Consider the following 16,634-nt stretch of genomic DNA (forward strand, 5'->3'; position numbering starts at 1 on the left):
GAATCGAGATATCTGGTTCATACTACGCTCGAGGTCATGAACAGCGCTTTTGTGTAAGTTCTCTCTACGTTCCTGCGCCGTGTTTCGTCGCGCTTATCGCTGTGATTCCTACCAGTTAATCTTGGTTAAGATACCCTTTTCATTCTCGGTAAAGCTATGTCCTGCGCCGGTATCACGGAAATTCAAATGTGGAGCTTTCGCAAACTTTTATTACTGATCTTATGGTTGTCGTTTGCGCCCCCGCCACCTCTAATACGGTACCCTTATGGAATAAGTGAATAAATAAATAAATAAATATATATATATATATATATATATATATATATATATATATATATATATATATATATATATATATATATATATATATATATAATAAATACAGACGCCCAACATGACAGTAGCCAGTACTAGGTATCTTATAGTTAAGCGTAGCTGACATTTGTGCTTTCTGGTTCCTTGTCGTCGAAGAAAGTAGCACTAATCACACACGGAAAAGACAAAAGTCACACGACCCGGGAGCCTGTGCGCTGTGTCTCGTTTTTATGTCACTCAACGAACGCTATTGTCTTCGATGGTGTATCATCCCTGCCGGACTACATCGATCAGAACGAGCGCCCATTTCTAAAGCACTGAGTAAGCTTAAATTAGTCAGACGCACATTCTCGTCTATATAGTGCCGGTGATCTCGCCGTTGCCCGAGCGGTTCTTTAGTGCGGTGGAATGAACGGCAAAAGAAGTAATAATGACACCTAAGAGCGCGAAAAGTAGCGCAAGTTGGCGTGCACGTGAATAAGTGTGCCTTAACGGTCGCATTCGTTCTTCCCTCGAGGCTTTTTCACTGCGTGAGCTCGGTGAGTTGAGATTCGCCGCCACGTGTATCACTATGACTAAGCAAGCGTGTTGATATGATCAATGAGCGTCAGATGAACAGCGTTTAGAGAATCTTGCGCGTGGCATTTATTCAGAGCCACTATTTCGACGACTAGAATCCTGGAGCCGCTTGTTAGGCCTCCGGAGTGCTGTTCCTGCGTTTGCGACGTCTGCGTCTTCGCACGTCTCTGGCATTTTTTTTTTCTATTTTTCTCTCCTTCCACGCCTTTCGTCCCAGGTGTTGCCGCGCACGCCCGCTCGAGCAGCTTTTTGTTGCTTTTTCTTTGGTGCACAAGCGAGCGCCCTTCGCTTGCCAGAGCCGAAGAAATTCTCGATTCCGTGCCTGAGGCGGTGATGAATGGGGAAAGAAAAAGCACACACGCACAATCTCTCAAGTGCCCTTCTGAAAGGTGCGCGTGCCCTCCTATAATGCAACGTCAATACTTACTCTGTGAGTAAAGTGGCGCCTCTTCGGAGAACCTGCGCGCATGCGCCCGCCTACTGCTCTGCGTGGTGCCAGTCTTGGAAGCCATTTTATAGCGTCGTCGGCACGCGCACACATAGCTGCTCAGGATAGTCTTCAAGGTTGTGTGGCAGATGCGACAATTTTTCGTGCGCAGTACAGTAACGTCAAAGTTTTATTTATTTATTTATTTATTTATTTATTTATTTATTTATTTGTCACTCGCTCATCGGAGGATATTTTTTCTAGAATTCCGCCAAAGCAATATATGGTGGCATTTCGAAGAAGTCAGAGGAGCTATAGATGTCCTCTGAGGCTATCAGAGCGGATATGGTCGAATTCGGCATCGCATCGAATGGCACCCTCTGTCACCTATCCTGTAATTAAGGAGGCAATCGCCGAGCTGATTCCGAAGGCTGACGATAACCCTCTCCCCCCCCCCCCCACCCCGAAACGCACAACTAAAGCGCGGAAAATTTTGTGTTGGTGCTTTTGGTGCGGAGCAAACGCCGACTGTGGCCGAAAGAACAAGGCAGAGCCGAGGGTTGATAGCAAAACCAAAGATATATTCTCGGATAAGGTAGAACAAAACGCAAACGTGCACACTCGGTAGCTATGTCCAATACAATACAACAACAATCACAAGTTACTCGAATACACTCAAAACAATGGGCACAAACAACACGTGCTACAATGCAATTTAATGCATTAACTGCACGAGACACTTATAGACTAAAATGTTCGTCAAGCGTATGAGGTCCAAGGTTCTTGGAACAAAGCTTGAATGGTTCTCTTCTAGTAAACACTCGCTCAAAGTCTAGCGCTGGTTGTTGTCCCACTGCTTCCGAGATTTCACTTCCAGAAAACTCTCGCGTCGTGAACTTACCGCACTTCAATAAAAAAACTTATTCACCGGAAGCACATCGGCAGCTCACGCTGTACTGCAGGTCACGTCTTCGCCCACTGGTGGTTAGCTTCCTTTGTCACAGGGGACGATTCTTCACCCTTTGGTGGCAAACTTGTAACCTCCTTCTTGTAAGAAAAGCTGTCAACCGTTGTGGTGAAAAACACACATATTTAATCGCCACCATCCGCTGCTCGATTATATACGTTCGCCCTGGATTCTTGAAGTTTCGTCGGCGCGCTGCGCAGCCAAAGCTGGGGAAGGGGCGTGATCTTCCTCGAAAACTCCGCGACGAGTGACACAACTAAGGAGTGACACACCCCTGCCTTCTCGATATCCATACAGATCGCTCAGCGATAGACGCGAGGTTGGTCGTCGTGGCAGCGGCATTTTCAAAGGGAAGAGGCGCGCGCGTGGCGTCTTTCGACGCTTTTTTTTTTGTTGTTGTTAAAGGGGCCCTCAAACACTTTTTTGAGTAACCATAGAAATAATTCAGTGGAAAAGCATATTGTCTCACATATTTAACGCCGCAAAAATTTTAAGAATTCGTCCAGTATGAGCGGAGTTACAAAGATTTGTCACACGCTGCAATGGCATTCTCTCGTCTCGACGGAAGCGCTGGAAGCTGAGCAGGGAGGGATGGTAGGGGCAAACAAAAAACGTCACTGCGCCTCGTGACCTTGAGCGTTTTTCATCATTTTTTTTCAATACGTGGCTTTTTTCAGTGCGATTGCGCGCGCACGCGTGGACAAGTAACGGCCTCTCGCGGTGACCTCTGTAACAACCGAGCGCGCCATGCTCAAATCAGCCAATGGATGATAGATGGGCTTACTAGGCTTATTTTCCGTGATTTGTCGAGAGAAGAGAAAGCTGTTTTTAGCTGACTTTGATAATTTATTGTGAATTCCAGGCCGCATGCTGCGCTATAATATTTGACTCGCGTGTGGTCGGGAGCCTCTCTGTAGCGTTTTCTGACCATGATCAAAAAGTGTTGCATGTACCCGGTCCTGCAACACATTTGCTTGCACGTGACGTCATGGACGCACAACATGGCTGCTTAGGATGATTTGAATGCAGAATAATCACGCGGTGATTAGCCTGCTTTAGTGTGATTTCGACTAGGTTGCAATGTCATGAGCCTCGTGCATAAATAGCGGATGAACCTGCATGCTATCAACTGATTACACTAACGTGACATCACAGACTTGCGTCGTGTCGTGTTGGTGCTTCAACGTAGCAGTTTAAGTGATGCCAGTGCGATGTTGGTCCCGAAGCGATGTCGTCAACGAGAACAGCTTTTTATCAGTCGCAAGGAAGCTGTATTCGTATTCGCAAATTCCGCATCCGTGCTAGCCACTGATGTTCGGCTAGGGGGAAGATCATGACCTCAGTTTTCAAGTGAGGCGGCTGCACACAAATATCTAAAAAATGGCTTTCCTTCTTTTTTTCATTCATGGTAAATGTGGTTCACTAAGCGAGGTCAGGTGGTCGCGCATTTGATTAGGTCATTCTCGCTGGGGATTATGTATCCCGCGTGACCAGTCGGAGAGCGCTGCTACGCTCTGTAGTCGGCGTTTGTGTTGCGCGGCACGACGCTTGCATGTTTTTTTGTTGTTGTTTTTTTACGGAGCCGAGTTGAATACCGCGTTATGTGCTGATTTGAAGCCGGGGCAGGCGCTCATCTTCGCTCAACGTATACACGTAGAGAAGCCGGCCTGCTTGCCACTCTTTCCGGAAGGGCGTCCTGCCTTTCTCGCGGCCGGCGACTTGCAAGCGTACGCGGGCATTCCCTGCGGAGAGAAGACTCCCGCTCGAACTGTGGCGACGTGCGTGTTTTGCGAAGTCGCCGCTTGCGTCACTTTCTCGGATTGCGACAGCGCGCTCGCGCCGCTGCCTGAAAACGGCGGACACTGCACGGACACGACTGCTGCGCGGTCGCCGCCCGATGCGCGTCTCGCGAGAATTTCGTGTGACCGGCCCTTTCTCAGCGGGACAGAGCGGTTCTCGTGTCGTGTCGCTCGCAGCGGCACGACTCGCGATAACCGGGAGATTTTATTTACGAGGCGACGCACGGGCAAGCGTGTCTTTTGTAATCACTTTTCAGGAGACGCACTTGCTTGGTGTGTTTACAAGTTTGTATGTGTAATTTATTTATGTTTTTGTTACATATGATGCAGAAAATGTTTAGAGAAGTAGCTGTCATCCTGGACTCTCTCTCTGTGTGTATCTATATATATATATATATATATATATATATATATATATATATATATATATATATATATATATATATATATATATATATACCCTCCTTCCTATATATATATATATATATATATATATATATATATATATATATATATATGCCCAAACAAAAGGAAGGAGGGAAGAAGGTGTATACTGAAGGGCGCGTTTTTTGTTCGAATATTAGTGAGATCTAACGGACGATAATGCAAGGAAAGTGTAAGAAAAGGTATTAGACCTAATTGTAATGTAAATGTGAACAAAGAAAAGTGGTTATAAAAAACAACAGGTGGCGCTGACTGACACCCCCACGTTTAAATTCACATATAAACCCGATAAGTGGCTGAAGGGATAGCCGCCGCCGTGATAGCTCAGTGGTAGAGCAATCGAACGCGTTATTCGAAGGTTGTAGGTTCGATTCCTGCTCACGGCAAGTTATTTTTCACCCACTTTTCTTTGTTCTTATTTACATCATAATGTTTTTAATAACATTCCCTGTACATTCGTTGGCATCATTGTCTGTTGGATCTCATTAATATTGTGTCAAAACACGGAAAAACGAGCCCTTAGGTATACACCTCTTTTTCTTATTCATTAACGAGGGTCTCGTACTGGCAGACTTGGTGCCGTTAGGTTGTATACGAGGGACTATTGGTCAGCTGCCAGCTCGTATTAAGTTCACGTGCTACGTGACGCCATACAGGCTCATAAAAAGAGTGTTCCGCACTCGCCGCCATAGCTACACGTGGCGCTGACTGTGGCTGAAGGGATAGCCGCCGTGATAGCTCAGTGGTATAGCATCGAACGCGTTATTCGACGGTCGTTATATATATATATATATATATATATATATATATATATATATATATATATATATATATATATATATATATATATATATATAGAGAGAGAGAGAGAGAGAGAGAGCGAACTTTTGATTAGATCGTGGTGTTGGGGCGTTAAACTCTATCAATTATACTATCATAAAACAAAAACGTGCTGTGTTTTTATATACATAATACGTCGATATGATGTTGTATGCTGTTACTTACACGACTGTAACTATAGCCACTCCGGTTATGCGAACCGTTTCCCTACTTTCCTTTTTCTTTGGCAATGTTTTAAACTTATTTTGCTCTTTCTGGCTGCTGACCTTTTTATATTTTCGTTAGTTCAAATGCGAGAGTTGCAGGAGAAGATTTTGTTCCAAGAGAATAGTGTCTGATTCTCACTGCGAATATTTGCCGTGTTTTTGACCTTAGGCAGCCAGCGTGGGTCTCATACAGCGAAAGAGAGAGAGAAAGCTCTTTAATGAAAACGAAATTCTGCCGGTGTACGTACATAGAGGTGTCTTTATTCTACTCTGTAATAAGTTATATGGATTGAGGAGAAAAATGACATGTAAGAGGTGAATTAAGGGCGGGAATGGAGAACAAAAAGAAAACACAGCATGTCCACGAGGTGAATGATGACGAGTGGGGCTAAGTGGGCGGACGGACGCACGCACGCGTGGACGGACGGATGCATGGACGGACTGACGAACGCTTTGTCCCACTCATAATCATTCACTCCGTGGATATGCTGTGGCACCGTTTTTATTGGCATGCAATGCAATGAAACTGGCTACGACGTGGGACCCACGGCGTAAGGAAGTTCGTCCCTAAAAGAGGTACTATTACAAACGGGATACGTGCATGTCTCTACGCAGTGGTGATGTAAGTCACATTACATGCAGTTCATCACTTAGGTTAGTGCCCTGTAGGAATCTGAACAGAAATTAAAAACAAAACCTCATGTTGCTGAGTAGAAATAGGAGACGAGATTTTTGTTCCATGCCTGGCAATAGCGGGATGCGTGCATTTGTGTTGGCACGTTGCTTCTGAGCCTCGTTTCGCCGCGGTATTGTGAATGTTCGGGGTCGTCTCTTTTCAGTTTTTAGGGACGAAGCTCCTTAGGGCGTGGGCTGTGCGTCCCCTGTAGCCTGTATGTAGCCACCTCTAGTTTAGTTCTTGCAGTGTTCACTAGATGGCGGTACCGTCCCCTGTATGTAGCCACCTGTAGTTTAGTTCTTGCAGTGTTCACTAGATGGCGGTACCGTCTCCTGTATGTAGCCACCTCTCGTTTAGTTCTTGTAGTGTTTACTAGATGGTGGTACTTGTAGCTGATGATGAAAAGATGCAAGATGTTATAAACTAGAAAGCGGTACTTGTAGTTGATGAAAGACGCGAGATCTTATAAAATAGGAATGATGTCACATATGGCGCGTGTCATTGGTTGAAGGCAATCGTTCGATTTAGTGCGGCGACGTACGCTAGGGGGAGCGATGTAATAAAATCGAGTGGGCAAAATGTACAGAGGATTCATGGTTTACCAGGTTTACCTCCGGAGCTTCGCCCACTCATCATCATTCACTTCGTGGATATGGCGGAATCTTTTTTTCCCGTCCATGGCACGTGATTCACCACTGATATTTTCCTCGCTTTCCTTTTTAACGGCTCTCTATTATCACGTTCTTTGAGAAGCTTTTTTTTGTGTGTGTTTTGTCGGCCTCTTCCTCCTCGGTGCGGTGTTTATGCTCGTGAGTTGCTGGTATTTTCGCCGTTTCGCCGCCCATTTATCTGCACTTCCAGGTTCATGAGACGGGGTACCTGTTGGAAAGTTTGGCTATTCTCTGCTTTCGTGCCAAAAATAGCTTGGCTATGTAGTCTCGCAGAGGTTTCACAATAAACACTATGTCGCATATGTCGGTAACTTGGTCCGCACGATGAAAACGCCGAATGACGGAAGTCGGAGGCGATAAGACGTAGTGCGAGCAGCTATTTCATGCTCCGACATCGCCGTCCCATTCGTGCCCCGTCCAGTCGAACACGAAGGGCGGAGAACCTTTATCGCTGCTTCGTAGCTGCGGGACATCCGGCCAGGGTGAGCTAGAGGGGTGGGGTGCTACTTTCGCCGTAATGATCGTGCCTGATGTCCACTGTCGATGCGTGGCAGTGCGTTCTTTTCCTGATCGCTCCGTTTATCGTACTCGACTGTTTTGAACGCCGAAAAAAAAAGTGCCAGGGGTATACTTTTCTGTAAACCTATCTACCACGAGCAAAGGTATGTTTGGTTTGGGTCTTTAAACACTGCAAACAGCACTCGACAGCGTCTGTTGCTCGTGACACTAGCTAATCGTACAGGTGACGTCACAGCGGCCGCTTGGGAGATAGCGGAAAGGCGCGAAGAGGAGCACGGGTGCGTGTGACAGTCCCTTATCTTCGCCTAGTCACGTGGTGACGCAGCGCTGGATCATGTGGCGTGACGTCACGTGTGCCACATTTGCACTCCGGTGACTAGACGTACAGTGTACACTTCTAGTACACTTTACTCTAGGTACGCCACGGGAAACATGGCGTACAACAGCTGTCGGTCTGATATCGACTTTGTTTGTTTGTTTGTTTGTGTGTGTGTGTGTGTGTGTGTGTGTGTGTGTGTGTGTGTGTGTGTGTGTGTGTGTGCGTGCGTGTGTGCGTGCGTGCGTGCGTGCGTGCGTGCGTGCGTGCGTGTGTGCGTGTGTGTGTGTGTGTGTGTGTGTGTGTGTGTGTGTGTGTGTGTGTGTGTGTGTGTGTGTGTGTGTGTGTGTGTGTGTGTGTGTGTGTGTGTGTGTCGCCAGTAAAAAGCTGAACTACCAACGAAGCTCTTAACTGCCACAGCTGAAAGCTTGCGCCTCATCCTTTTCACTTCGTGCGTTTAATGCTCTGCTGTATCGTGGGACTCGTTATATTGGATGTGTTTGCGTTTGCATACTTATAGGCGTGTGAGCCATTGCTGTGGATATAGAGAGAGAGAGATAAGTTTATTTACAGAAAGGCAGAGAGGTCGGCCCGAGCGATAGCTTGCTCTAGCCTGCTACTCTACTCTGGGGGAAGGGAAAGGGGAAAAGAAAGATTGATGGATGACGATGGTGAGATAGAGAGGTGAGTATGTAGTGTTCTTTCTAGCTGAGACACATTTTATAGCCGGGCATATAGTCCAGTTGTTTCTAAAAAGGTTATAACTGCTCTTGTGACCGCAGTTGCACTGTTGGTGTCTGGCCAAGGGCCCAACACGGTCTCATCAGTTAATGACCTACTGCGATATAGTTCAGTAGAAAAAATCAGTGCTTGTCGTTCACGTGCGTATGCTGGGCAGACACAAAATATGTGCTCAAGTGTTTCTGGCACATCACAGTGTTCACAATTAGGACCGGTGTCACTGCGACCGATGATATGTGCGTAACGTCTGGTGTACGCCACACCAAGACGTATGCGGTGGATCATACTTGTGAGTTGCCGTTTCAATTTAGGGGGCATGCGGGACCTCATTTCCGGGTACTATTTGTGAAGTCGCTGGTGTCGCCGTTCCGGTTTGGTCCAGTGCTGAAGTGTGTAGCTGCGCATCATGCAGCGAAGCAGGGCGTTCGTGTCAGCTCGTGAAAACGCAATGCGTACTTCAGGTGCACTGCTTAAGGCATTGCTGAGCCGACACAGACAGCACCCACTGTCAGTACTACCCGCCACTCACCCATATTGCAGTTTCTCAAGAGTAATATCGCAACATGAGAATATTATACCATCAAGATTTTCCCCGCCAAAGGCCCCTGCAGTGCCTCCATGGGTCCTGCCTAAACCACCTGTTTGTTTTACGATATCTGGAATTACGAAGAAGTCGCTCATTTCTTCTGTTGGCCTCAGACAACTGACCCTATATCATATTTATACAACTTACAGTGATTCTCTGCACGTGTACACCGACGGATCCACCACGCTAAACATTGCTGTGGAGATTGATGTGAAAAACAATGGAATGGGTTGTAAATGAATCCTTGCGTAACGCACTCTAGTTTCGTGATTCGGTTGCAATATTTTCGAACGTGCGTAGCGTCTTAATGCCAGGAGCCTTGAATTCTTGTTCTTTTGCGACACGCAGGCCATGGTGTGTCTTGCCGTCTCTCAATACCCCAGAAACATTGCTGTATTGTGACGATCATTTTTTTTTGTCGTTGTCTTAGTGGCAATAACAATGACACGGACTTTAGACATAAAAATTCTAACCCTGTGAAATTAAATGATCAGAGCGTACACTGCAGAAACAGCTGTCGGCGCATCGCTTCGTCGGGCGTGGGTGCTTTTTTTTTTGTCAAATTGCGCATGAGTAACTTAGGCGTGATTCTGCAACGTATGCAAGAAAGCGACGCTGTACTTACGCGAATTCTGTATTTATCTTGGAAGCGCGTGCTGTCGGCGGCGCCATGGATTGCCAGCCGAGATGCTGTCTAACGGCTATCGAAACCAAGAGAGCCGTCAGCCTACCCATGAAACAACGCGTCCTCGAACTCGTTGAGGCGCGCGCATTGAACTTCAGCTGGCACATCGCTTCCCGCCTTGTCCGCGAAGCTGACATCGGCGAATGCGACGAGGCTGTCATTCACTTTGTCCGCTTGTTCTTCGTGGTGCGTGAAAGCAGATGCTACAGCCGCGGTATGTATAGAAATATACGGCGAGCTATATACTTCTCATCCGTCGGCAGGTGAAACAAGAAAAGCCGTCGTTTTTAAGAGAAACAAATAAGGGAAACCTTCTTTGTTTGTTTTAGATTTCTTTCCTGCTCTCCCTATCTTTTTTTTTTCTTTTCAAGTTTTTTGTGTTTATATTTATTTCTATCACCAGGCCGCTTGAAGACTAAGAGGAAGAATACTTCTCTTTGGCGTGAGTGCGCACTCAAAGGGCTGTGCTGTATGCGTTGCGCCAAGCTGTGGCATCATACACGGCGACGACAGCGTGGCCCCTTTTAAAGCAACAACAAGCTTTTTACGACGACAGCATCTTTTTGCAATGCGCGACGTCCACAGTCGATGGCGTTCTTTTTCGCAACGAGCTGTCTGTCTGCTGCCTCTGGAGAGAGATAAGTGGGGTGCGAGAGTGGAGAGACATGTGCTGGTGCATTCTCGAAGCACGGACGCGATTATCATAAGCGTATGTCGCCGTTGACTAGCGGAAAGTCTCTCTCTCTCTCATGGTCGTCTCTTGATAACGTCGCCACACGCTGCGCTAATCCGCGAAGAAAATGTGACCCAGTTTGAAACGGCCGCCTCGTGAGTCACGACATCTGAGCGATGTGCGCCATGTTTTATTCTGTCTACTAGAGCGCCTCGCATTTGTGAAGTGTTAGAGGAATGCGACATCGGAAAGTGGGAGACTAACGGTGGTGGACAACATAATCCGTTAGAGGGACGCAGAGAGCGAGGCTCATCAATGTGTACTTCTCTAGCCGCAGATTAGCTCAATTTATACTTGAGTTTCTTGATCCTTGAGTCGAAGGCACACCTGCAGTTACTGTGCCATGTTTTAAGTACGGGCGGGGGGGGGGGGTTAAATGAAAAGAAGAGAAACGTGGGCCCCGTAACTGTCTCTCAGGGGGAGGATACCTCAACAGTAGCTCACGAAGGGTGGGGGTAAAAGAGAGATTAAAAAGATAGGATTAAAAGGTACAGAGATAGAGAGAGAGGAAGGAGAGAGCGAGGCGCAGGGACAGTAAACGACGGAAGTAAGAATAAGATAGGAAAGATGGACATGGTCGCAGGAGTCCGGGGGACAGGGCACGTCTTTCTCCTTCCTTCACCGAACTACCACCCGATCGCTGGTATGTGCCACTCTTTGGCGAGAAGCGTTTGATGACGTACGTGACTGTATTGTGGCATTATTCATGTCTTGATCGGTGCATCGTATTCTTCAAACCCGTTTACCCTACCATACTAATTTTGGTCCACGCCAAGTTAAGGGGATGATCACGAGAGCACCTGGAGGTAAGCGGATAGATAGATTGATAGATGTATGCTCAGATAGATACACAGATAGCTGATAACGGTGCTTGCAGTCCGCAAAAAAAAAAAATGTTCGCACTTATAAAGCAACAGCTGACGTTCTTTCCGTCACAGTGTGTTCGCATTATGCACGAATAAGAGAACAAAGCGGATATCAGGCTCTCTGAGACGGTACATCGCTGGGATCACTTGACTGCGTGCACAACTCAGTCCCTCTAGGATCATAACTCATCATATGTGCCACAGAAGTCACAAGCAATTGCACAGTATTTAATTAAAAGTGCTGTGATGTTGGCATTTGGTACGTCAGTAAAAGGAACGGGAAATAAACATGTTCCTTCCTTCGTTTTTTTTTTTGTTATATGAAAAATGCGCTCCCTGTTTGCTAGCGTACATGTATGCTCCCAACTGAGAATTTCACTCTCACATAACAAAATGATCTTTATGTGCATTCGACCTGTAGAATGAAGTAGGATATTCAAATTGACTCTAAAAGTCAGTTAATGAGAGCTACAGGTATGCTGATGTATATAGGGCAAAAGGCTAGCACAAACGAGCGCTTACTACTGCAGTAAGACAGCGACCGTAGCATTTGAAATTTGACGTTCAATTGGCAAATGCATGTTGGCCACCCGTGCTTTGACGTATGCATAATGTTTGTGTCCTTTTTGACATACCAACTTTAGGCCCCCAATGCACGCTCCACGAGTGTCTGTTTCTTGGGGCTCATCTTGGATGACCACGATGAAAAGCTATGTACAATGCATTGGAATCATCTCTATACAGTGGCTTCGTGCAACCAAACGAATTGCATGCAAGCGCTGGGACATCCACGCAGAGTCGTTGCTCGCAAGGCACAGTGCCCTATTGACGAGGTATTTCAGAGTGACCTGTGTCAATGAGATATTCAATTTGGACGTTCAGGGATTCCGTCACTACATTTCTTCCGCAGAGCGTGTTCACAATTTGCGTGACGAGAAACTTGACTGAGCCGTGCATGTGCTTTAATTGTGCGCGATTAAGAAGGACCTTGAGAGAGGGACTGTAGGCAACGCGGAATATTCGGCCCTCCTTTTCATGCAGGCACGGCAGCCGTACACTTTGCCGTTGCAGGCGGGAAACTCTTGGCAGCCACGCGCGGCGTCCATTGTGGGAATGCGAAGGCAGTGGCCGTGCATCACAATGACGCTCTTTGTTCCGGACGTCCGGAACAAATGTGGTCTCGCAGCATTGTTCCGCCGTCGTCGGATGGATGACGAATATAAAGAGCCATCAGTCATTGTCTGTCCTTCGGATCGAGTTTTCGCATACGATGGGGGGGATCGCCTTCTATATAGTCGCACGACACACGAGACCTCACGAAGCGCCTGGACTGACAAGAACGCGTTCTTAGGGGATGGAGTACTGGACGTGACGTCCACGAAGGTCCCGAAATAATTGGACTGCGTAGTATAATGTTCTTGTAACCCACGCAAATGTTGCAAACTATTGTCCTCTGTGTGATATGATGTCGGAGAGTCAGATTGAACCAGTATGCATGATGTTTATGGTGGTGGCGACAACTAGTCACCTAACCTGCTTTATGTATTCGGTTTTGTAACGTCTAGCATTTCTTATTTATGTCTTCATTTTGGTTCTCCATTTCTATACTGATGATGATGATATGTGGGGTTTTACGTGCCAAAACCACCATATGATTATGAGAGACGCCGTAGTGGAGGGCTCCGGATATTTCGACCACCTGGGGTTCTTTAACGTGCACCCAAATCTGAGCACACGGGCCTACAACATCTCCGCCTCCATCGGAAATGCATCCGCCGCAGCCGGGATTCGATCCCGCGGCCTGCGGGTCAGCAGCCGAGTACCTTAGCCACTAAACCAACGCGGCGGGGCTATTTCTATACTGCACTGTACGCGTATAACGACGCTAGTTCCGCCAGCTTCATCCATCAGTGTTACCGCCTGTACGGTAAACGTCCTTTCAAGCGTAGAAGGCTGTGGGGTAGGGAAGCGAGAAGAAGACTCTTCCATCTAAAGACCCCTTACAGCTCCATATTCTATCATCTGGCCAGTCGGCGCTTCCATCGGCTTTAAAAGAATGTCTACAAGAATTTTAAATATTTTCGGGTAACTTGTTGCTCTAAACACACACGCGCATGCACGCGCGCGCGCACGGACAGACAGTCGTTGGCGATATTGAACGTGCTGCACACAACAGTGACCACATTGTATGAGCTCAGATTGAGCTGACAGTGGCGATTTCGAGTGTACGGGCTTGGTCTAACTATATGCAGTAGTTACTTGAAATATAAGAAATGTTAAAAGTGTTTTTGGAATTTCTTGTGTAATTTTTCTTGTGCGAGGCACGGTTGAGGCCTCTCTTCCGTGACTATTTTCCGTCTCCTTCGTAGTAGCAAGCTGCCTCTCCTATGCATGATTGACGCTCTCTTTCGGATCTTTTTCCGCGCAGTGAAAAAAACTGATTGAAAAGAGCTTGCTTTTAATGAACAGCTTAAGTTGTGACCTTGGCATCGTGCTGACTGCAGTCTCGTCTCTCTGTTTTCAGAAGTGGAAGCCGTCCACGCTTGCGAATGGCTGCGGCAGGCGGGATTCCCCCAATACGTGCAGATGTACGAAGGTAAGCTGTGTGCACCTTTGAAATGTGAGTGGAGCTGGAAAAAGCGCGTGCTTCGCATGCACGCGCGTGCTTCACTCAGACTGAAAGGCAAAGGATGTGTCTACAGAGTGTTTCAAAAAGATCTTTTATAGATGCAATATGTCCGAGTTGCATTTATAACTATTTATTTCTGGGACTGCAGATGTATCTATATAAAGAGATGCATCTGTTACCGTAAAATCAAAGGGATTAATTTAATTAGCTTTTCAATCAGCTCTTGCGGTGGTTTCGTTGGCATGGCATGTTGCAAAACTGGTATGGTATGGCATGATTGCGTGGCAAACACAAGCAACAGACCCTAACATGATAATCACGACATGCGTGTCGTGTAACAACATGACTACATGCTACGCTCATGATGCGCTCGCGGCCGTTTCGCTAGCTTCACATATGTCAAAATTGGTATTACGTGACGTGAATAGACGCCGAAGGTAAATGACACGTCCAGACATGATCATCATGACATGGAAGTCATGTACGGCACAATTCGTTGTGCTGATCTCCAAGTGACGTATCACCTTTGCTCATTCGTGCTTCGCATATCATCGATATACAGTACGCGGGATCTGCCAATTTTCATCTCTTGCAATCATCAACCACCAATGAAGTGTTGTAGATAGAATAGATGTTTTTTTTATAATATGTGGGCGTTCGGACGGTACGTTTACTATATACGTTGTATACGTTGGTGTTTGCAAAGAACTGCGGTGTTCCGTTTCTTAAAAGAAAGATAAAGATGCAGTTGCTTTAGTTTTCGAATTGGAAGTCTAACTACATATGCTATTGTGCAACGCCTGTAGGCGGTATTCCTACTGCAAATCATACAGCATGGTTATATATACCGACGCATACATTGTCATTAGGCTCCCTTTTGCGAGTTTATATATACAGTCGAAAAAACAAATTGTTGTCCTTGGAATGGTTTATGTTTGGTTGAAATATAATTCGTGCTCCATTTTCTGTTCGCTCGCAGCTAATCGATTGAACATCCCAATTAAAACCTTAAGGCGGTCTCGCAGCGAAAGCTCGCACTAGGCGTAAGCACTCTCGTTTTAGGAAACCTGAAACGAGTAAATTACGCGCTACCTCATTAATCTAGCACGCACGTGTCTGTTTGTCGTAGTTGAAAGAGAGAGAGAAGAGAGAGAGAGAGAGGAGGTGCCTTGGCAGCATTACCTCCGCATGTAGGTTAGAGAAAACCGGCGCGTATACACTGTAGCTGCGTTTGTTGTATATAGCTGTATGGACGACGGTGTTGGAGATATGTGGTAAAAAAAATTAATAAAATGAAAGCCCTTAGCGGCTGCTTCTATCGCCCGCGCCCCACTAATTGCCTGCAACGAGTTCAATCTGCTGTGCAAAAATGAGGCACGCGCTTGAAGGTTCCCAACCAGCGCTGTGGAGATATGGATGCAAAACTGTATGCGTTTAATTAATGAAGGACGCTGTCTCTTTCATCAAAAATTAATCCTGTGAGCACGAAATAATGAAGAAGTACAAGTGTCCGTTATACCTACTCTTTTATTGACATAACGATAGTTATAGCGCGAGAACAGAACGTCTCTCTGTCGTCGTCCTTCTGTTCTCGCACTATAACTGTCGTCATGTCATACCAACTAGCCCAGTCTGCCACACTCTTTTAATGATTTACATAAAAAACAGCGCCAATAACGAGGGACAAGAAGGAGACAGACAGAGGCACTGACTTACAACAAGATTTATTTGCTGGAACTGCGCAATATATACTTGAGCAGTATCTGACAAAAAGAGAAAAGACATCAAAGAAAACAGAATTCACCTAACCGAGTAATCATTGTGATAACTCGCTATGAACAACACGAGTATCAATGTTCTGAATATATTGCGCGGTTCCAGCAAATAATTCTTGTTGTAAGTCAGTGCCGCAATTTGTCTCCTTCTTTTCTTATCCCTCGTTATTGGCGTTGTTTTTTATGTGAATCATGTCGTACCGACTCGCCCAAGCAACCACGTTAGCTCTTTTAATGACATTTGTTTTTTGTTGCGATATCAGTTTGAACTTTTGAACTTTGAACTTTATTATGAATGAACAACATACAGTAAAGAAAAACATGTTAGCAACATCTGGATCCTTAGCAGAATGCTAGTATGGATCCATGCAATTATAACATACATTAATTAGAGGCAGGAGAAAGAGTTGTATAATGAACGACATTTTAGTTTAAGATGCAGATTGTTCTGATAAACATATCACTTATACGAGTTACGTGGACACTGAAGGCGCACTTCTGTCGTCGTGGTGAAGTTAACCCGCCCGAGGCATGCGGAATCGAGCCACCGATCTTTCGCTCCGTGGCGAGGCGCCTCCTGCACACAATTCGCCTCTTCCATGATGCCCGGACTAGTCACTGTATATCCCCATACGGGGCCAGAGTTGCGCATAGGTGCGCCATTATGTTTGACGGCTGTGCAGTGAAGCCACTCGTCACGCGCGCAGGAGAAAAATACGGCGCGATGTACCGGCGTGCCGCAGACTTCTTCGCGCACGATGAGCAAGATTGCACTGTTGCAGTGAGGCGGTATATTGCTATAGGTTGCGAAAATCCTTAAGCCCTATGTGCTTAGAAGTGTGGCAGTTTGGGCTAGTTGG

At 46.3% G+C, this 16,634-nt stretch overlaps 1 protein-coding gene across 7 annotated transcripts in view; it reads left to right on the plus strand.

The window, feature by feature from the left end:
- Nucleotides 1-16,634, plus strand: part of cv-c (RhoGTPase activating protein) — a 557,988-nt gene that overhangs the window by 493,260 nt on the left and 48,094 nt on the right. For all 7 annotated transcript variants that reach the window (XM_075882224.1, XM_075882223.1, XM_075882227.1 and 4 more), the window contains one exon: nt 13,895-13,966. In XM_075882224.1, the coding sequence (XP_075738339.1) occupies nt 13,895-13,966 (72 nt within the window). The remainder of the gene's footprint in view (nt 1-13,894; nt 13,967-16,634) is intronic.

The sequence above is a fragment of the Rhipicephalus microplus genome, chromosome 2 (genome assembly GCF_043290135.1).
Source record: "Rhipicephalus microplus isolate Deutch F79 chromosome 2, USDA_Rmic, whole genome shotgun sequence".
NCBI lineage: Eukaryota > Metazoa > Arthropoda > Arachnida > Ixodida > Ixodidae > Rhipicephalus > Rhipicephalus microplus.